This window comes from Rhinatrema bivittatum, chromosome 9 (genome assembly GCF_901001135.1).
Source record: "Rhinatrema bivittatum chromosome 9, aRhiBiv1.1, whole genome shotgun sequence".
Classification (NCBI taxonomy): Eukaryota; Metazoa; Chordata; class Amphibia; order Gymnophiona; family Rhinatrematidae; genus Rhinatrema; species Rhinatrema bivittatum.
Genome location: NC_042623.1, coordinates 33,277,998 through 33,299,283, shown reverse-complemented (window position 1 = coordinate 33,299,283; position 21,286 = coordinate 33,277,998). Strand labels below are relative to the sequence as shown.

Genomic DNA, 21,286 nt, shown 5'->3' with positions numbered 1-21,286 from the left:
TCTGGGCTTGGTTGTATGAGTTAGAGACTGTCTTACTGATCCAAGTCTGGGTTTTGCTGTTTGCAGTATCTGAGGAGCTGGACAGAAGCACTTTGACCTCCTCCAATACCATCAGACCAGTAGAGAAGATGACAACGAGCCATGTGGTGGAACGAGCTTGTTGCCGTGATTATCAAAGAATGGGACTGGGCACGCTTAGTAACAGCTTGACCAGGTCGAAGAATGAGCCATTTCGGATTTCCACGGTGAACCGCATGTATGCCATCTGCAGGAGGTAGGTTCCCCTGGCAGGGGGCATGTGAACAGTTTGGCCTACAGGCCATTCAGGTTTACTTATTTTTATGTATTTATTTAGATTTCGCTCATGCCTTTTCATTGGGATCTCATTTTGTCCTGGAATGAGGCTTGTGGCAATGTTTTGGAGTAGTGTAGTCTGCTTCTATTAATAGAGGGACTGAATGGATCAAGGGAACTGCCACAGCTATACAGATCCTCTCACCTCTAAGTCACCAATTCAAATCTAGTTCAGGCCAGTAGGGACTGAAGAAGGTAGTGTGTGTGAAATGAGTTGCTGATCTTAGTCCAGCTCAAGAGGGCCTTCACAAGGACACGAATAGAATGTTTGATCTGACTTTATGTAATTACATTGTATTTCTGTATTATGCATCACCTTGTAGCACAGTGGAAAAGAGGTGGTTTATAAATCTGAAATAAAGAAAAATAAAGGCAGGTCAGGTGACTGTTTCCAAAGACAAGCTTGCAAAGGGAAGATGCCTCAGTATGCAGGAAGCATATACACAAACAATTGGTCACCAGATGGGTGGGTGACTGTTCAGACTGCCAAGTGCTCACATGCCAGCCGCTGCTTCTAAAGTGTCTTGTGTAGGTGTGCAGTGATAACCAGAAATGAGGATATGGTGAAACATTCTCTCCTTGGCTGCATGCCCAAGCATTTATTCCCTGTACATACCCGGATCAGTCCAGACTGTGGTTATGCCTCCCTTCCAGCAGATGGAGACAGAGAAAAACTTGAAGGATACCCTCTCTTAACCCGAGGTGCCTTCTGTATTCCTTCAATCTTTCTCTGTCTCCAGCAGATGGAGGTGGTGCAAATCCTTGCTAATCCAGAGTGTGTGCAGACTGGATGTGTAATTTTGCTCTCTGCCCCCTGCAGTTATCCTGGACTGCTGATTGTCCCTCAGAGCATTCAGGATAACACCATTCAGAGGATATCCCGGTGCTACCGTCAGAACCGCTTCCCTGTGATCTGCTGGAGAAACTCCCGCACAAAAGCTGTGCTCCTGAGGTCAGGGGGTCTGCATGGCAAGGGTGTTGTGGGGCTCTTCAAGTCACAGAATGCACCTTCACCAGGTATGTAATGCCCTTCTTTCCTTGAACCCACCTCACAGGATATGTATTGCTCTTCTGTTTCAGAAAAATTGCTCTACTTGTTGTCTGTATGCATCTCAAGAAAATTTGCTAATGGAATATGTATTAACATTTACTTTCCAACTCAAGAACTATCACTGTGGACTCAGACTTAAAGTTGTATGTGATCACCTTTAGAAATCCTTTCTATCTCCCTTTTGTCACCGCTGAGTAAGACATGGAGCAGACCCAGGGTAGCATGCAGCTAGACTGAGATGTGGGATTTTGAATGTCTCTCCTTTTATGCTTGATTTGTAGGTCCTTCTCAGACAGACTCTATCAGTCTGGAGCAGGAGAAGTACCTTCAAGCCATTATTAACTCCATGCCTCGCTGCGCAGAGATGAGTGGACGAAATACTCTCAGTGGCTTCACGTCTGCACACATGAACAGCTCAGGTAGGCTGTACTCATTGGTGACTACCAGTAGTGCACATGATTCACACTTACTTTACTTCTCATCTCCTGTCCTGCTGGCTTTCCTCCTTTCCTTTCACCTTATGTTTCCTCTCTCCTCTACCCTCTGGATTAGCTTCATAAAATACCAGTTTTCCCTGACAGCCAGGCTGCTGTTTCTAAAGAACTGAATTGTAGCTTCTGCAAAACTTTATGAAGATGGCATTCTCATTAGGTGGTAGGAACTAGCAGTTCCTGTTCATACCCGGATCATTCGACTCTTGGGTTTTGCCTCCCTTCTAGCAGATGGAGTCTGAGAAAGTTTCACTGACACTGGCATGTAACTTGGTGTGCCACCTGCAGTCCCTCAGTATTTCTCTGTCTCCAGCAAATAGTACAGGTGTAATTCCTACAATATGAAAAAAAAACCCCCAAAAAAGATAGACAGGAATTTGAATAATCCTCCCAGGAGATTGCTAGGCCTGGTGGAGCTGTCCCTCCTGGAAGAACGAGTAGGGGTCGGGGACCCTTGCCTGGCTCAGTCTTTGGCCGGTGGGGTTGTGTAGCTGGTGGGGCCAACACCCCCCCTCTCCCCACCCCCCAGGAGAACAGTTTGAGTCCCGCAGCTCTTCAACCTCAGGGACGTACCCTTGGTTTTTGATTAATTAAAAAAAAAAAAAAAAAAAAAAAGGAACTGAAGGAGAGCGGCAGGGTTTGTAGCAAGCAGGTCGGGCCCTTGTGTTCGCTAGCAGCTGGGGAGGGAGTTCTTGGGCTGCAGAGCAGGTCTCCCACACAGCACAGCGACACTTGGCTTTCCACACGGTCAGGCCTTGTTTTAGTTGGCACGGTGTTTGTGGAGTTAGCGTGTGGAAGTGTATGACACTTGTTCAGCGATGCGTGCAGATTTTCTGCTGTGGGCTGTGCTCCCGATGCGACTCTAGTGGAAAGGGAGGATTGGGGCTGGCAGAAGTCATGTCGGAGCGGCTGCCTAAATAAAGCACAGACGTGGGAGTGCCTTTGAATTTAGCCGCCACTCCCCTGCCGAGTGCGGGGCTGTTTCAACCAGAGGACGCCCAATTCTGACAATGAGGAGGATCCTTCCAGGGATGCTTTGGAGGACCCCACAATGTTTTCTTTGGAGTTCATCGTCCTCATGGATGAAGGTGTATTTGGTGCAAAAGGTGGCTGGGAGGCAGTCAGACTGGGCTCGGGGGGGGGGGGGGGGGTCTCTGGTCCGCGTCCTGGAAAAAGGCTTGGCTGCTCCAAGGGTCTGGTTCTGCGGTGAGCGCCAAGGGTCCTCAGGATGACGGCCCCATGCAGTCCAGCTGTCTACTCTTGACAATTCAGACAGAACTCATCAGGTTTCTGACTCTCCCGATCCAGCTGTGCCTGACACTGCCCCAAATGTACCGGATCTGGACAGAGTTGAACCAGGTTGCCAGTGGCTGAAGGGAATGATTTGAATGTGGTGTGTCTTTTCTGTAAGGAAGAGTTGTGGCCCTTAATCCCGCATGTTCTCGAGTTGCTGGAGTTCCAGGTTCCTTAGGAGGAGTCTGATCAGAAGCTAAGGTGGCCGGCAAAAATATTCCCTTTTCACAAATTGATGAAAAGGTTGGTGGTTAGGGAGTGGGATACTCCAGAGACGGACCTGAAGGTGGGTTGGGCGATGGCAAAGTTATATCCGTTGTCTGAGGCCACGCTCGAGCTGTCTGCGGTCACTAAGAAGAACCCCATTTCTGTGGCTGGTTCAGCAGCGCTGAAGGATATCCAGGACAAGAAGTTGGAAATTCATCTGAAGAAGGTATTTGAGGTTTTTGTGCTTGGCATTCAGACTGCTGTGTGCAATAGCTTTATGCAGAGGGACAGTTTGTGCTGGGTTCAGCAATTGCAAGCTGCGAGAACACTATTGACGTCCAAAGCTAAGTAGGCGGACTGTCTTGAGGCGGCTGCTGGTTATGTTGCGGATTACCTGTATGATCTCATTAGAACTTCTTCGAGAATTATGATGTCTGTGGTCTCAGCCAGATGGCTCCTTTGGTTGAGGAACTGGTTGGAGGATGTGTGGTCTGTCTCGTTTAGGAGTGTTGCCTTTCAAGGGAAAGCTTCTGTTTGAAGAAGACTTAGAGGAGTTCGTGAGGCACCTTGGTGAGACCAAAGGTGCATAGGCTGCCAGAAGATAAGCTGAAAGGAAACAAAGGCTCCTTTTGCGGGGGCGTTCCCAGTTTCAAACAAATAGAAGGTTTCATCCAAGTTAGACCCTCAGCAGGGACGCAGAGACAAGGTACTGGAAGGCAGCAACCCTGGAACTAGCCCTTTAGAGAGGAAAGAAATCCAGGCAGGGAGGGTGTCAGCCATGGGTCTGGCGGAGCAAAGTCCTTACAATGAAATGAGGCTTGTCCACTCCTCTCTTCCTCCTGTTGGAGGGTGTCTGACTTTTTTTTTTTTTTTTTTTTTTTTTTTTTTTTACGAGTGGACCAAAATCACGACAGACCAGTGGGTCCTCAGCGTGATAAGAGACTGTTACTCATTAGAATTCTCTCACCCATTGCAGGACTTGTTTATGGTCTCCCACTGTGCTCCGATCAGCAAGAGAAAGGTGTACAAGGCACTGTGGAGCAGTTGCAAGAGCTGGGGGCCATAGTTCCCATTCCTATGTGGGAACAGTGGATGGGACGGTATTCCATATATTTTGTAGTGCCAAAGAGGGAAGGATCATTCTGCCCAGTTTTGGATTTAAAGAAGGTGCATATGTCTCTCAAGGTTCCCTGTTTTCGAATGGAAACTCTGAGTTCGGTGATTGCATCAGTGCGCAAAGGAGAGTTGACTGAGGCATACCTGCAGATACCAATCCACCCAGATCATCAGTGGTTTCTGCATTTCATGGTCCTAGGGAGACATTTTCAGTTTCTTACCCTGCCATTTGATCTGGCAACAGCACCACGTACATTTACCAAGGTGATGGTGGTTGTGGCAGCAATGCTCAGGAAGAAGGGCATCTTGGTTCATCTGTATCTAGATGATTGGCTCATTCGGGCAAAACCAGAAGCCCTCTGTTCTCAAACAGTGACTCAGATTATACAGCAATTGAGGTCTCTAGGCTGGGTGGTGAATTTGGCGAAGTCATCACACCCTGTTGCAGGTTCTGGAGTTCTTGGAAGTGCGCTTCGACACCAGGTTATGAAAGGTTTTTCTTAGAGAATGTCACATTCTCAAACTGCAGAAGCAGGGTACACAGGCTGTTGGATACAGTGGTGCCCAGTGTTGGGCTACATGCAAATGTTGGGCTCTATGCTCTCCCTTGGGCCTTTGCACATCTGAGGCCTCTGCAGAGGTCTCTCCTTTCCCGTTGGGATCCTTTGTTGGAACAGTTTCATCTTCTGCTGTCTCTGGAGGAGCCTGCCAGGTCCAGTCTTTCATGGTGGCTTGGTCAGGATCATCTGAGTTGCAGAGTGGACTTGGAGGTCCCAGACTGGTGGTAGTTACCTCTGATGCCAGTATTTCCAGCTGGGGGGCAGTGTTGCCAGAATCAGTTGGCCCAGGAGCAATGGTCCAAGGAAGAGGCATCCTGGTCTATTAGTTGTTTGGAGACGAGGGCGGTGCGGTTCATGTTACTTGCCTTTCTGCCTCTGTTAAGCGGCCGCTCAGTGCACATCTTGTTAGACAGTGTGACCACAGTGGCTTATATCAACCAACAGGGGGGGACCAGGAATCAGGTGGTGGTCCAGGAAGCTCAGGAGTTGTTTCTCTGGGTGGAATTGTATCTAGCGTCACTAGCAGCGTCTCATATAGCCAGAGTGGACAATGTTCAAGCGGATTTTCTCAGTTATCTGAAGCTAGACCCCAGGGAGTGGGAGCTGTCAGAGGAGGTGATGACTCTTCTGTGTCACAGGCGGGGTACTTCCCGCCTGGACTTGATGGCATTGTAGCGGAATGCCACCCTAAAGCTATTGATGACCTTGAGGTCAGTCGCAGAGGAGAGCACGGAGCTGAAGGAGTCAATGCCGTAGTCCTACCTTGGCCCCAAGGGATTGTTCTTTGTGTTTCCATTGTGGCCTCTGGTGGGAAAAGTGATATGGCGAATAGAAGGATGTCCCAGACTGTCCACGGTGGCTTGCCCATTTGCCAAAGCTTCATCACCAGGGTCCACTATTTTTGGATTGGGCAGTGCACTTTTGTCTCGCAGCTTGGCTTGGCTTTTGAGAGGAGACATTTGAGAGAGAGAGGATATCAGGAGGATGTCATTTCCACTTTGTTGCAGGCTAGAAGGACTTCTACTTTCTTGTCCTATGTGAGGATTTTTATTCAGGCATTTTTTTTTATATATAAACATTTTTTATTATCAGACCAAACAAAATGCATACATTCCATGAAATCCGTAATATACAGAAAACTCAAGGACATGATACAGTGTACAATATACCAAAGGCGCCTCGAGATAATGTGCTACGGATAACATACCCATACAGAACAATAGCAATAAGCATCTGTCTGCCCCAGTGCATGTTTTTATATGCAATAAATCCAAGAAGGATGAATTGCCCTCTCCCCCCGCCCACCTGCTGACAGCTAGAGCTCCTGCTGACACCTGCTGACAGCTAGAGCAAATCATTGTGTTCCCGACCCAATATGGTTTCCGAAAATCTTTAAGTACTGAATCACTACTCATATCATTTACAAACTATGTTACCGACCCTAAATTGGCACCTATGTAACTTAAGATACGTTAGACTCATTTTATGTGCCTTGATGTAAACCGTTGTGAAGGTTCCCACCAAACGACGGTATAGAAAATTGTTAAATAAAATAAAATAAAATATCCCTGACAGACTTACCTCATCATGGGCCTCGATAAAGGTCATGCTTACTTACTAATCCTCCTAGACCTCTCAGCTGCTTTTGATACGGTTAACCATTCCACCCTATTAAATCAATTAGCGAACATTGGAATAACAGGAACAGCCCTGTCTTGGTTCAAATCATTCCTTGGGAACAGAGGCTACAAAGTCAAAATACACAACAAAGAATCTCAGCATTATCCTTCCTCTTCAGGAGTACCGCAGGGCTCCTCCCTCTCACCCACGCTATTTAATATTTATCTGCTCCCCCTCTGCCAACTGTTAACCAAATTAAACCTTAAACACTTTTTATACGCGGATGATGTCCAGATCGTCATCCCCCTCAAAGAATCCTACAAAAAAACTCTAGAATACTGGGAAACTTGTCTGCTAGAAATCGACGGACTCCTCTCCAGTCTAAACCTAATCCTAAATTCCTCAAAAAGCGAACTCCTCCTAATTTCCTCGGAAAGCAGTAACTCCTACACAAACCCTCCACCCAACTTACATTCTTCACAAGTTAGAGACTTAGGAGCTATCATTGATAACAGGCTAAACCTAAAAGCATTTATAAAACAAACTACCAAAGAATGCTTCCATAAACTCCGTCTTAAAAAGAATAAAACCACTTTTCCACTTCCACACTACAGAACAGTTTTGCAATCAATAATCTTCGCTAAATTAGATTATTGTAACTCTATTCTATTAGGTCTCCCGTCATCTCACACTAAACCCCTTCAGATGGTTCAAAACTCAGCAGCGAGAATATTAACAAACACTTGGAAAAGAGACCACATATCGCCAATCCTCAAAGACCTTCACTGGCTGCCAATTCACCACAGAATCATATATAAGTCCATAACTACTATTTACAAAGCCATCCATCAATACTCTCCGCTTAACCTTCACATTCCATTCAAAAAATATACTTCCTCCAGACCCATCAGAGAATCCTACAGAGAATCTCTACAAGTTCCACACGCCAAATCCACTCAGCACATAACCGCAAGAGACAGAGCTTTCTCCACGGCAGGACAGACATTATGGAATTCCATCCCACCAGACTTGCGACAGGAACCCTGCCTTCCTACTTTTAGGAAACGTCTCAAAACGTGGCTATTTATAAAAGCCTTTCCAGACACCAACTGAACCCTAATCTCACCATTAACTATCGCTTAGACTTTTCTCAATATGATATTTAATAAACGCCTTAACAGAACAATTCATTAATATTGCAACTGCTGTAACTTAGTTCACAACATTAATTGGCAATTTTGTTCCTGTGTTTAAATCCTAGCTACTTTTCACTGCTCCAAGTTGTGTAATCTCCCTTGTTTTATTGTAACTGCAACCTCCTGTCAGCACCTTGTTAATGTATTATTATTATCTCATTTGTACTTTGTTCCTTCAACTTTTGTTAATTGTAAACCGGTATGATGCGATTTCCATCGCGAATGCCGGTATAGAAAAACTTAAAATAAATAAAATAAATAAATAAATTGTGTGAAGCAAATAACATCAATATGGACTAAGTATGGGTCAAATAAGAGAGGAGTAAAAAGGAACACACATTGGCCGCCGCTGCCCTACATTATAGGGCACCCAGTTGTGGGACAAACTGAGCATTACTGGTCTGCTAACCAAGTCTGATAGGGGGACCAAATCCTGAGGAAAGCTGGCAGACTATCATGATGAGTGCTTGTCAGGCGAGCCATTTGATACAGAAAATGTAGTTTATGTTGCATCATGGCAAGGCTGGGTGGCTTGTTATCTTTCCAATGCATAGCCAGAACTAGCCTCGCTGCAATAAAAAGCTGCTGAATAAAACGCTGGTTGTCTTTATTTATATTGTCTAGAGGTAGATTCAACAGCACATGCCATGGTTCTGCCTTAATATACAACTTAAGAATAGTAGACGCCCAAGACAGGACTGAGGACCAGTAGGCTTGTATCTTCGAACATTGCCACCACATGTGGTAGTACGTGCCGACCTCACCGCACGCTCTCCAGCATTGGTCAGAAGACCTTGGGGCAAATTTGTGAACCTGACTTGGGGAATAATGCCATCTGTATAAAAGTTTGTAGCAGTTTTCTTGTATATTCACCGAGATGGAGCACTTGAATGCCGCAAAAAATATCAAGTCCCAGTCCTTTTCGGATAGCTGTTGCGCAAAATCGTCTGCCTACATTGTTTGCTGCCTAAACAACATAGTACTTTTACCACATAATAGAATGTAAATTTTGGATATGACACCTCTAACACATTGGGCATTTATACATATAGTCTCAAACATTGTTGTGGTTAGGCGAAGATCGCCTCCCCTAGACCTTCGCGTTATAGCATGATATACACTAGAATGCAGTAAGAAGTCCACCTGCATTAGGCGATATCGAGTCCCTACTTCTTCCCTGGTCATAATAGAGTCTTGCCTTAGAATATCCTTTACACGCATAACACCAGCCCTCTGCCACTGCGATACCAAGTCATCCCGTGACGGAGATGAAATGAGTGCATTGCTGAATAGATGAGTTAGTGGTGTAAATTGTGCTGGGCCTATTAAGGCTACTTTCCACCGAGACCATACCTGCATGGTAGTTTCTAGAGCATAAGGCATGTAATCGGTCCCTTTCCAGGTGGATCTAGGTTGCCAGGGGAGGGCCAACAGAGATAGAGACCCAAAAAAAATTGCTCAAATATCGCCCATTGAGGTAAGGCAGTAGATTTATGCAGGGTTACTAGGGCTCTAAGTTGCACTGCTCCAAAGTACTTTGCTAGATCTGGTACACTCAGTCCCCCTGCACCTTTGATAAATAAAGGGTCAACCTACTAACACTAGGCGGTCGCTTCCTCCGAATAAATCCAAAAATGAGTTTCTGCCATTTTTTCAATAGTGTAGAAGGGAGAAATATTGGAATGGTGGTAAAAAAAAAAAAATATAACAGCCTAGGCAAAACATTCATCTTAATGATGGCTATACGACCCAACCATGAAAATGTTCCCCTAGCTCATCCTCCCATTTCCCTCTGAAGGGACTGAATTAGTGGGGTATAATTAAGAGCGAGGAGCTGGCTGGCCCTATTTCCAATGCGCACGCCCAAATATTTCAAGGCCGTGGCCGCCCATTTAAACTGAAAGTGCTTCGCTATGTCTACAGCCTTGGCCTGCGGTAGATTAATATTAAGAATCTCTGATTTGTCATAATTCACCCGCAATCCGGACACTCTACTGAAAGAGATCAGTTCTGTCGTGACACCCTGTAAGGAAAGAGGATGGTTCCGTTAATGTAAGCATGATATCATCTGCAAATAGGGATATCTTAAAGTGATGTTGATCTCTCACCACTCCCTGCACTGCAGTGGCGGCTCGGATGCGAGTCGAGAATGGCTCTAGAAAAATTGTGAACAAGAGGGGGGGGACAGTGGGCAACCTTGTCGTGTACCACGCCCTATGGGGAAAGCATCTCCATAGCTGCCATTGATTTTTACCCTGGCAGACGGGTGGTCATATAATTTCATAATCCATTGTACAAAATAAGACCCAAACCCCATCCTTTTGAGTGTAGCAAACAAAAAAGGCCATTGAACCAAATCAAATGCCTTTTCTGCATCCAGAGACAAAAGGACTGAAGGGATATCACGTTGCTGTACATATTCAATTAAGTCCATGATCCTACAGACATCAGCAGCTGGTCGACCAGGCACAAATCCCACTTGGTCAGGATGCACCAACTCAGGGAGCACCATGTTCAGCGTAGCTGCCAGGATTCTAGTCAAGATTTTTAAATCCAGGTTAATTAACTATATTGGCCTGTAAGAGCCACACTGTTCTGGATTGCAGCCAAGCTTTGCTATAACAGAAATTCCCGCCGTGTTTGCTTGACTATCCAACCAACCCTCCTTCCTTAAAGAATTAAACATGTCCATCAAGGGCCCCGTGAGGTTCTGCTGAAATTTTTTGTAATAAGCGGCAGTAAACCCATCTAAGCCTGGCGCTTTCCCCATTTTCAGCTTCTTAATAGCATCCTCTACTTCTAGAGTAGTAATGGGCTTATCTAGTAGGGTGGACTGCTCAGAAGAGAGCACTGGCAGGGTTACAGAATCCAAGTACTCAGTTATATTAGATTCTGCCACCGCTCCCCCCGAAGAGTACAAGGTAGCGTAAAAGTCTGTAAATGCCTTACGAATGTCCGTGGATGAAGTGACAAGTTTCCCTTGTGAGTCGCACACCTTAGCTACCATGGTTTGTGCCTGAGTCACCCTCAATTTATTAGCCAGATATCTCCCCGCTTTATTGCCACCTTCATAGTATTGTTGCTTTAAAATGTTTAGAGAGTGGCTGATGACAGTGTCATCAATTGCCCTAATGGAATCCCTGACCTTGAGTATTTTATGATAATCTGTCGAGGACAAAGATAACTGGTGTTGCCGGGTCAGAGAGTCCAATTCGTGCAAGAGGGACCTGCGAGCGTGTTCCCTTTCCTTATTGCAGTAGGCTGCCCTTGCTATAAATATTCCTCTCATTACAGGCTTAGAGCACTCCCACACCGTTGTAGAAGGCATGTCCTCAGTGCTGTTATTCTCAAAATAGGATTTGATTTGTGTACCCAAGTGACTCTCAAATGTCTTGTCAGTCAACAAGCTGTCATGGAGTCACCACGAGCGAAGCCCTCTATCAGGGTCCTGCAACTTTACTTCCACCCAAATGGGTGCATGGTCAGACCAGTTTATACTGTCTATGCCAACTTTGCCAACTGCATTTTGTGGGGTGGGATTAAGAAATAAATAATCTATACGAGAATAAGTGCAATGTGGCATAGAGAAAAAAGTATAGGCGTGCAACCTGGGATGCCTTTGGCGCCAAATATCTATTAAGCTCCAGTGCTCCAAAAAGGCTGACCACTCCCGCTGCATGCCGCGCACGGCTGTGCTAACATTAGAGGAATCGAGCTTGGGGTCTCGAACTGCATTAAAGTCACCCCCTATAATTAGTTCACCGAATGCATGTTGCTGCAATAATTTATCAATGGTGTTTAAAAAAAACCCTTGATTAGTATTTGGGAAGTATACATTGAGAAAGGTGAAGACCCTGGAGCCTATCCGAACATGGAGAAGCATAAAGCGGCCATTATCTGCCAGTTTAAACAGAACCTCGTGCACCAAAGCATTCGCTATAAGTATTCCCACCCCGGCATATCGGGATCCCTTTGTACTGGCCACCCAATGAGCACTTTGGAATTGGGTATTCTTAAGTAAGCGCTTGTGTCTCTTTCTTATGTGCGTCTCCTGTACAAAGGCCACCAAAGCCCTCTGAGATTGCAGATCTTTTTTAAGCAACAATCGTTTCCTGGATGAATTCAGTCCCTTTACATTAAGAGATATTATGCACGTGTCCATTATAAAAATATGCTGTAATAGGAAAGACCCATTGCTAAAGCCTCACCCCTATTGGAAATATGGGTATCCCTCATCCTCACCTGCGCTGCATCATACATCATGTGGCCCTCCAACTGTAATCTCGTTAATGACTTTATCATGTTTTACTGTTCAATGTAAAGCGCCATGCCGTGCGTTTGTTTTGCGTTACAATGTGAACCGATATGATATCCTGGATGAATGTCGGTATATAAAAATTTTAAATAAATAAATAAATAATCCCCTCCCCCAACAATGCCCATACACAGATAAAAAGAGCCCAAGCTGTCAGCATGAAAAAATGAATACCAAACACTCCTGTGTTACCGGGATTAGTTAATCTGGGTGCGCCCCGTACTCCTCCACAAGAACAGACATCTCCCCCCCCCTCCCCCCAGGCCGCATTTACTTATGGCAATATACAGATATACTATCATAGAGTGAACTAAGTAACAGTATACTGACATTTGAACAACCGTCAACCAACGTAACAAAGAACTCTCAACCTTCCAGGTATCTCAGCTTCATGAAATTCAAATAGGAGAAAAGTATTCTCCCTGCAGCGTTTATAATAACTTCAGGTTCCCAGGACCAAAACCAGGTCAAGCCTATCATACTGGCCAGCACTTAGATCCGGAATCTTCAGCCCTTGTCACTGGCCGTGGGTTGAGGAGCATCCGATTGACGCCGCAAGCGTTTACCTCCCTTCCCTGCCCTCTGCCACCTAGGATGCATGTCCATTTTAGTTGGGGCAGCCGCCATTTTAGGGGCCTGGAAGGATGTAGGCAATTGGGCCTGCTGGAATGCCTCCGCAGCTTCTTCAATCATTTGGATTTTGTATGTAATGCCCTTCACCTGGAACTGCAGGCTAAACGGAAATGTCCAGCGATAACGAATGGAGCACTCGCGTAGATTAGCTGTGACTTCACGTAAAGCATATCTTTTTTTTTTTTTTTTAATTCTTTATTTATAATTTTCAAATTTACAAAATAAAAAGAATCTATATGAGTAAAGACTTATAAGAAAAAAAGAGAGAAAAGTATATCGCAAATACATATTAGATAACAATGTCAGTAGTTAATTACTATAAGCTTGCCTCATATTATCTTAATTGAAATTCCAAAATGTACAAACTAATCGAAGTACTTTACTTTTATATAATTGTATATAATCATCCCTCAGCAATAATACAGAGGAGGGCAAGTGAAATCAAACTGAGAGACTCTATAGAAATTCCTTATCTTAACAGTGGCATATAACATGGACTAAAGTGGAACCTAATACAATTAACCCTCAATATTGACCGGGGAAGAGGTGGTTGGTCTTCTGGCCTCTATAAATTGGCGAAGTTGTTCTGATTGAAAAAAAATAAAACAGTCATCCCCTTTCTTGATTAAACATTTACATGGATATCTAAGCGTGAAAGCAAAACCAAGGGATACAACATCTTGTCTCAAAGTTAGAAATTCTCTGCGTCTTATTTGAGTGACTGGAGCTAAATCTGGGTATATTCTTATTGTTTGACCATAGAAATTCAAGGGAAATTTTCTAAAGAAATTACGCATAACATTATTTAGATCATACACAGAAATAAATGCTACCAGTAATGTTTTCCTTTCCAATACATCTGTTTCAGAGTTTTCCAGGAAACTAGTTAAATTTAAGGGAATAGCAGGTGTTGGCAAAGGCCCTGCAACAGCAGGTCTATTACTACTATTTAAGAACCTACAAAAATTTATAGACGGCATATTCTCTTCCGTAAATTCCAGTCCTTCTCTAAAAAGTCTTTTCAGAGTGGTAAAAGGGATTTCCCCAGCAATTTTTGGAAAATTCATAATGCGTAGGTTTAAATGTCGGATGTTGTTTTCCAAATTTTCCAAATGTTTAGAACAGGCCATTTGTTCTTTTATTACCGCTACATTGACAGCTTGCAGAGAGTGAATTTTATTTTCATTCTCTGCCATTTTATTTGATGTCTCATTTGCCTGTTCTTGTATTCCAGTGATTTTTTGTTGGACATTATAATTCAGGGAGTCCATTTTTTTCTCAAGCCGTTTTATAGCTTGGCCTTGACCAGCTACCAAATCCCAGAGTGACTCGAGTGTCACTACCCCCGGCTTAGATGTCGAAGTCGAAGGTATGTCTCCCACACCAATAGTTGTTAAAGACTGACCTCGGTCCACCGAAGCTCCCTCGATATCCTCTGCGAGGTTTGCCTCCGGAATCGAGGCCCCTGAGGCTCCAGCTCCCGCTGATGCCTCCGTTTCAAGGCAGGGAGCCCTCTCCAGCGTTTGCCCGCTTTCTGGATCGACCTCCACCTCCCCGGTCGCTTCTGCCGCGTCATCGACCTGCGACCAGGAAGTCTCTCCATCCGGGTCTCGCTGAGCCGGGGGTGGTCTAAAGTCCGGGCTGAGAGAAGCCTCGTCCGCAGGAGCTCCCCGTTCTCCCCCACGGGTGCTCACACCGGGTTCACCGGCGCTCTCTACTTGTTCCAATTGGCTAAGAAAGCGGATGATGTCCAATTGCCCGGTGGAAGGTAAGGTCTCCGGTGGGAAGATTCTTACCTTCCCCTTTCTTTTCGAAGGCATATTGAAGAAAGGGAAAAAAAAATCTTTCAAGAGAAATAACCGAGCACCGCCGTTCAGAGCCACGTCTATGCCGCCATCTTGCCCCCAAGCATATCTTTTAAAGAGGGTGAGTGGCGCCAAATCCTGGAAAATGGCCAGTTTATTATTTTGCCAATTAATCTCCTTCATTTTTTGTGATTGCTCATGTACCCTCATTTTTTGCGTGTAATTATGGAAACATATAATAATGTCTCTGGCTCCTGTGTCCCTTCGTGAGCCGAGAGCGCAGTGCGCCCTATCCAGTTTAATATCCTCCGGTGATACTTCCCCATCTTCCTGAGCTGATTCAGTCTGATTTAATATGAAGGCGCATACTTGCTGCGCCACTACAGCCGCATTAGAAAAAGTTTGTCAGGGGCACCTCGAATATGTAGATTGCTCCTCCTATTTCTATTTTCTAGGTCCTCTAATTTATCGGAGAGAGCCGAGACATCTTTACGGAGTATCGCTTGTTCAGTGCTCAGGTGATTAATGGAGTCACCGTGTTGGTCTGCTCGGAGGTCCAACTCATCTACCCTGTGGCCCAGTACGCCAAAATCTTCTTTTAGCTCCGCCATGACCACCATGAGGTCCGATTTTTGTTGACGCAGTTCGGACCTCAACTCCATAAACCAGCCCCTTATTTCATCCCGGGTCGGGAAGTTAAGGTGAGTATCGTCCCCTATCAGGGTTTCTCTCGGGAGCTCCGTTGTGAGTTCATCGGTGTTACTTGCTGCATTGGGCTGTGAGGCGGCCATGTTGGCGTCCATGTCCGCTAGCACCTTGCCATATGAAAACTGCTTCAAATCGGTTGTCTTTCGTTTAGAAGCCATGAATGGATCGCAGTTCGGTGTCTTCCAAGAAAAATAGCCAAACCTGGGGAGACTGAGGTCGTTAAATGCGCAATTTAGACAGTTGTTAGGCCTCAAGGGGACGGAGCTCCGCTCTCAGACGTCTGCTCTCATCGGCTCCCTAGAGCGCCCCCCCCCCCTTATTTAGGCATTTTATATATCATTCCAAAATAAAATCACAACGGTTTACAAAAGCAACATTCATGGAAAGTCTTCGAGTCCTGATATACAGGTCAAGGAGTAAGATCTACCTGGGCCTCAATAGCTCACAACTTAGCCTTTTTGCAGAAAGGATTGGTGAAAGGCTTGGCCTTTATCTCCCTTGCAGCCTGGGCTGTCTTAAGGGCAAGGTACATGGAATTTCTTTGGCTGCTCATCCGGATGTGGTTCGCTTCCCTTGGGGGGGGGGGGGGGACACACAAAACATCTACGTCCTCCAGTGCGGAAAATGTCCCCATGGAATCTTAATTTAGTCCTCGGAGGGATGTGTGTGGCACCTTTTGAGCCTTTGAAAAGGGCAACAGTAAAGGATCTCACTTTGAAGGTAGTTTTTCTGATTGCAATTTGTTTGGCCAGAAGAATTTTGGAGCTACAAGCATTGTCATATAGAGAGCTTTTTCTGAACATCTCTGATTCCTGGATCTCCTTGCGGACTATGCTCTCTTTTCTACCGAAGGTTGTCAGGTTTCCATCTGAATCAGACTGTAGAACTCCCAGCTTTTCCAGAATGCGTCGACTCCGCATGCTAGAGACCTGGGATGTTTGGATGTGAAGTGGGCTTTGTAGCATTACCTCAAGGTCATAAATAGCTTTAGGGTGTCTGACCATCTTTTTGTGCTATGGAATGGGCCTAAGAAAGGGCAGAAGGCTTCAAAGTCCATGATAGCAAGGTGGTTGAAGGAGGCAATAAGCTAGGCTTATAACTGTAAGGGGCGTCCTATCTCGGTGAGATTGAGGGCTCACTTGATTCAGTTACAGGCGGCTTCTTGGGCTAAGTGCCAGCATGTGTCGCCACAGGAAATTTGTCGGGTGGCTACTTAGAAGTCGATGTCCAGGCCCGAGAGGCCAGGAGTTTAGATGAGTGTTCTTCCAGTGGGACTCTCGCAGTCCCACTCTAAGAGAAGCTTGGTTACACCCCAGGATCTGGACTAATCCGGGTGTGAACAGGAAAGGAAAACTAGTTCTTACTTGCTAAATTTAATTCCTGAGTCCCATCCTGTGTGAGAGAGAATCCGCTTGTTTTTCTTTTGGATTCCTATTGTATATAGGCTGCAGAGCTGCTCAGGATTTCAGGTTTGTTCTCTTAGTTTGGAGTTGCAAAGGAAAGATTTTTCCAGGGCGAGGTACCGCCTTTACTCCTGCTTGTTGTGGGAGGTTGTTTATTTCGTTAAAATTGTTATAGGATGAATCTTGGCTTGGGTACAGGTCAATACTGAGGGACTGCAGGTGGCACACCAGGTTATATGCCAGTGTCCGTGAAACTTTCTCTGTCTCCATCTGCTGGAAAGGAGGCAAAACCCAGGAGTCTGGACTGATCCGTGATATTCCAGGAATGAAAATTAGCAAGTAAAAATCAATTTTCCTATCATGTGGTTGGTACTCTAGTGAATACTGGGCAAATTCCTGAAAGACTGAAACTAGAAGATGCACACTCAAACATACTGATGTGTACACTACTTCCACTGTCTGAAGGGTTACCTGATGAGATATGTTTGTTTAAAATTGTGATTTCAGGATTCACTCATACACATTATCATGGTTTTTAGTGTCATCTGATGGTAGACTTGTATCTCGGTTGCTAGGATACACAGAGCGAGAACACCTGGGAATAGTGTTGTGATGCATTATTTGTGGACAAACAGGATAAAATCAGCCACACAAGTGGGTGACGTTTTCTGACTGCACTGAGATGAAAAAAGCTCTCTCAGAGCTTAGAAAGACAGATATTTCTGAGCATTCATAGACCTTCATGCACAGCTGCCCACCGCATGAGTCATCTCAATCTTTTTTCTTCCGCTCATGCAAACAGATGTTTATTTTCTTTACCACTTGTCAAAATATTTTCCTCCATTCTCACTGTTTATTTTGTGTTTCTTTTTCATTTAAATTTTTTCCCCTATCACAAGTCTCCTTTAAAAAAAAAAAAAAAAAAAGAGTAGCTGAGTTAAATTTTTTTGGTCAAAATTGAGTTCGACCTAGATTCGGTCTTCAAAATGTTGGAGAAACCGCACTTCAAGTGATGTCCTTGGCTGCACCTGGAAAATGTTCGTAACAGACCGACATGACTGATCTGTTGGATGCCAAATTGTGCTGCTTGCCCTCTATTTTCCTCAAAGTCAGAAGGCTGAGGAAGATTTCAAGAATTTTTGGAGTCTCCAAGTTTTTATTTCAGGGATCAAGAGAACCAATTTTGACTGAGTGCCCTTCAAAATTAAAAAAGGCAGAGTTCTTGTATGGTTGGTGCCATGATTTGGCACAGACCATACCTAGGCATCATTTCCCCTCCAGTAAAGTAGCAGTCTTCAGACTTGAAGGATACTGGGGCCATATTGACATCGTCGCAGACAGTGGCGAAAAGTCGTCTATTCTGCATGGTAAGAGATTGACATGGAGTCCAACGCTGTCAACTGAAAATCTCTTCAGTGCACCATCCACTTGTATAGCACTGGAGTCTTGTTGGCGCGCCCATTCACATCTTTTGATACCAAAAAAAACAAAACAGATGGAAACTTTGCTGCAAAATGGAAAATCCCTTTGCCTATCCAGTTCTGGTCCCTGAATCAGATAGTTCTTCCCTGGCAATTCCTGTAGCAGGAGCAGATAATCATTCTTTTGCAGGAAGAATGTGGGTGGAACTTGTAAACAAGTACTTATTGATATGCCAAGCTTGCCTCCTCCATTGGAACAAATGTCTCTAATTCTGGGCATGATAGCTTTCAAATTGGACTGCCAGCCCACTATTTTGCCTTATCAATGTAGAGAGGAAAAATGTGAATCTCAGAGCCATGCTCAATCTCAGGACTCACCAAAAGATAGGACATCTCCAGTAGACTCCCCCCCCCCCCCCCCCCCCCATTGTCTGATTCACAGGAAGGCTCAGCGTCCTCTTACATCTTTCTGTCATACCATTCAGATGATGAGTTCACAGATCTACCTTCTGATCCATCCCCTCAGCATCCTTAGAATACTTCTCCTCCTGAGGACATGACATATACCCTGCATTCATACAAAGAATTGCTGAAGAAATTGCATTAAATTTACAAGAAAAGACAGATACTAGGGAGGATGTGTTCTGATTACTCAAATACATTCAATCACCTAAACAAGTATTTATTATTTAAAATCTTTTCTATACCGTCGTTTACTAATGCACCATCACAACGGTTTACATAGAGGCACATATATTTAGTTTGGTTACAAAAAGTATCTATGAAAGTGCCATTACAGAGTCATTACATGTTTATATAATATAAGGTATAAGATAGGTGGCATGGATCTAGTCCATTTATATGATTAATTAGAGTAATCATACAAGAATTGTAGAGCAGTTCTGCTGCACAGAATCCTTCAGGAGTTTCAAGCAAGAATGTGGCAAATGCCTTTGTCTAACCTTCCAGTGGCAACAAAGTTAGATCTCAAATACAGAGTTCAGCCATGTTCCAGACATTATAAGGACCAGTTCCCTGTACGTACCAGGATCAGTCCAGACACCTGGGTTGTGCCTCCGCACCAGCAGATGGAGACAGAGCAAAACTTGTCGGGCCCCCTACATTTAGTAAGGCGCCACCCACAGCCCGTCAGTCTTTCTCTGTCTCCAGCAGATGGGGCAGGTCCACCCACAGTCTTGATTGATCCTGGTTAGGGAATTAGCTAGTCAGGGGATTTTGATTTGAAAAAAAAAAAAAAAAAGAGTAGAAGATCAAGAAAAGAAGTCTTCAGAAAGCAGCGGAAGCCCGAGTCCTGTACGCCTCCCAGGGGGGTTGGAAGGTCCTGAGGGGACCATCCCCCTCTGGTTGAGGCCGCTGCTGGGGTTGAGAACCCGGCCAGGACTGGCAGCAGCATCAGGGGTGACACCGGGGAGCCCAGTTCACTCACCCCCGCTGGAGAGGAGGAATCAGGACCAGGGCCAGCGGCGAGTACAAGTAAAATAAATAAATAAATAAAAAATTAAGGTTTTGTGTTTGACTGTGTGGCTTGTCCTCTCGCTCCGTTTTCGTCGCGGGGGGGGGGGGGGGGGGAGTGGGGCCGTTCAGGGGCTGTCCGAATCGCGGAATTCGTTTTCTTTTGCCCTCCTTCCTCCCTCCCGTCCGCGGGCCTTAGGCAGACCGCCGCATGCCTAGGGGCGCTTTGTGCCGCGCGCGTCTCTAGGGAGGGGGTCTGTTCGAATTGTGTCTCGGGCGGCGAGGGGCCGTCCGAGGTCGGTCGGGGGGTTCGTCCCCGGCCGGCGCGATCAGCCTGTTACAGGGGGCAGTGCTGAGCCGTTCCTGCTGAGCGCGGGAACGGCGGCCATTTTGGCTTCGGTACGAGAAGCCACGAGGAAGGCCGTGGGGGATGCCAGATTGCCCCCCCCACTTTCCCCGCAGCAGCGACCCCCCGGGAGTTTCCAGTCAATATATGACATCTATGATACCTCTTTCAGAACTACTGAAGTTGCTACTGGGGCAAGGCTGTGCGCTTCAGGACACTGAAGATGTGATGGTGCAATTGCAAGTATTGAGCCCGTGAAGTCAGATCAATATCAAAGTCCTCCACTAAAGTTTGAAAGGATGCTATCCCATCCTCCTTCCCCTCCCATTGCCCCAAAGTTGTGCCAGTGTAATCAAACCATGCTCTCTCCAATCTTTAAACACAGGCAAAAAAGTGCAACTAGATATAAGTGAATTACAGAATATGGGAGATCAGGGAGAAGGTTCCTCTCAGCCACCTTATGAAATCAGGCCACCCTATGCCAGACCCACAAAGTGTGCACCAGAATGGGGCTACCCCTACACGTGACCACCAACCTAAATGTAGTTTTTGATCAGCTCATGAAGCTGCCATTCAAGTCTTTGGTTCTAGCAGATCTCAGATTCCTTTCTTGGAAAGTTTTATTTTTATTGGCAGCTATTTCTGCCTGAAGAGCAAGTGAATTGCAAATTCTGGTCTTATAATTCTCCTCTTCTTCAGTTCTATCACAACAAGAGTTATGAAAACTCAAATTTCTCACAAAAGTAGTTTCCCCAATTTAATTTAAATCAATCCATTGTATTGCCACCATTTGTTCCGAGACCACACGCATAAAGGTGAACTTGCTGTTCACACACGATATTGTAGAAGAGCATTACTCTTCTGTTTCTGAAGGAACAAAATCCCACAAGAAATCCCTACAGCTATTTCTTTTAATCCAATTAAGAGGGGTTTTTCAGTTACAAAGCAAACTCATTCAATTTGACATTCTGCATCTCTTACTGCTACATTTAGTTAGGACAATATCTTAAAGGTTAGGTAAAAGCTCATCAGGTTAAGGCTACAGCAGCTTCCTTAGCACATCTTTGCTCACTTCGATAGAAGATACCTGCAAGACTGCTACTTAGTCTTCTAGTTATACTTTCACTGTTCATTACTGCCTAGAAAATGCTTCCTGGCAAAGACAGCAATTTTGGACAGGCAGTTCTGTGAAGCTTGTTTAATTATTCCAACAGTATCTTCCATCCTCTGGCTGTAAATATGGGTTGCAATGATCTGTTACTGACATGCAAAACAAACTAATTGCATACAACCC

General features: G+C 45.1%; 1 protein-coding gene across 1 annotated transcript in view; it reads left to right on the top strand.

Moving 5' to 3' along the window:
- The window catches only part of SBF1 (SET binding factor 1), a 342,170-nt gene that overhangs the window by 255,037 nt on the left and 65,847 nt on the right, over positions 1-21,286 (top strand). Inside the window, exons 26-28 of the mRNA XM_029615648.1 lie at positions 67-274; positions 1,175-1,371; positions 1,687-1,824. Coding sequence (XP_029471508.1) covers positions 67-274; positions 1,175-1,371; positions 1,687-1,824 — 543 coding nt within the window. The remainder of the gene's footprint in view (positions 1-66; positions 275-1,174; positions 1,372-1,686; positions 1,825-21,286) is intronic.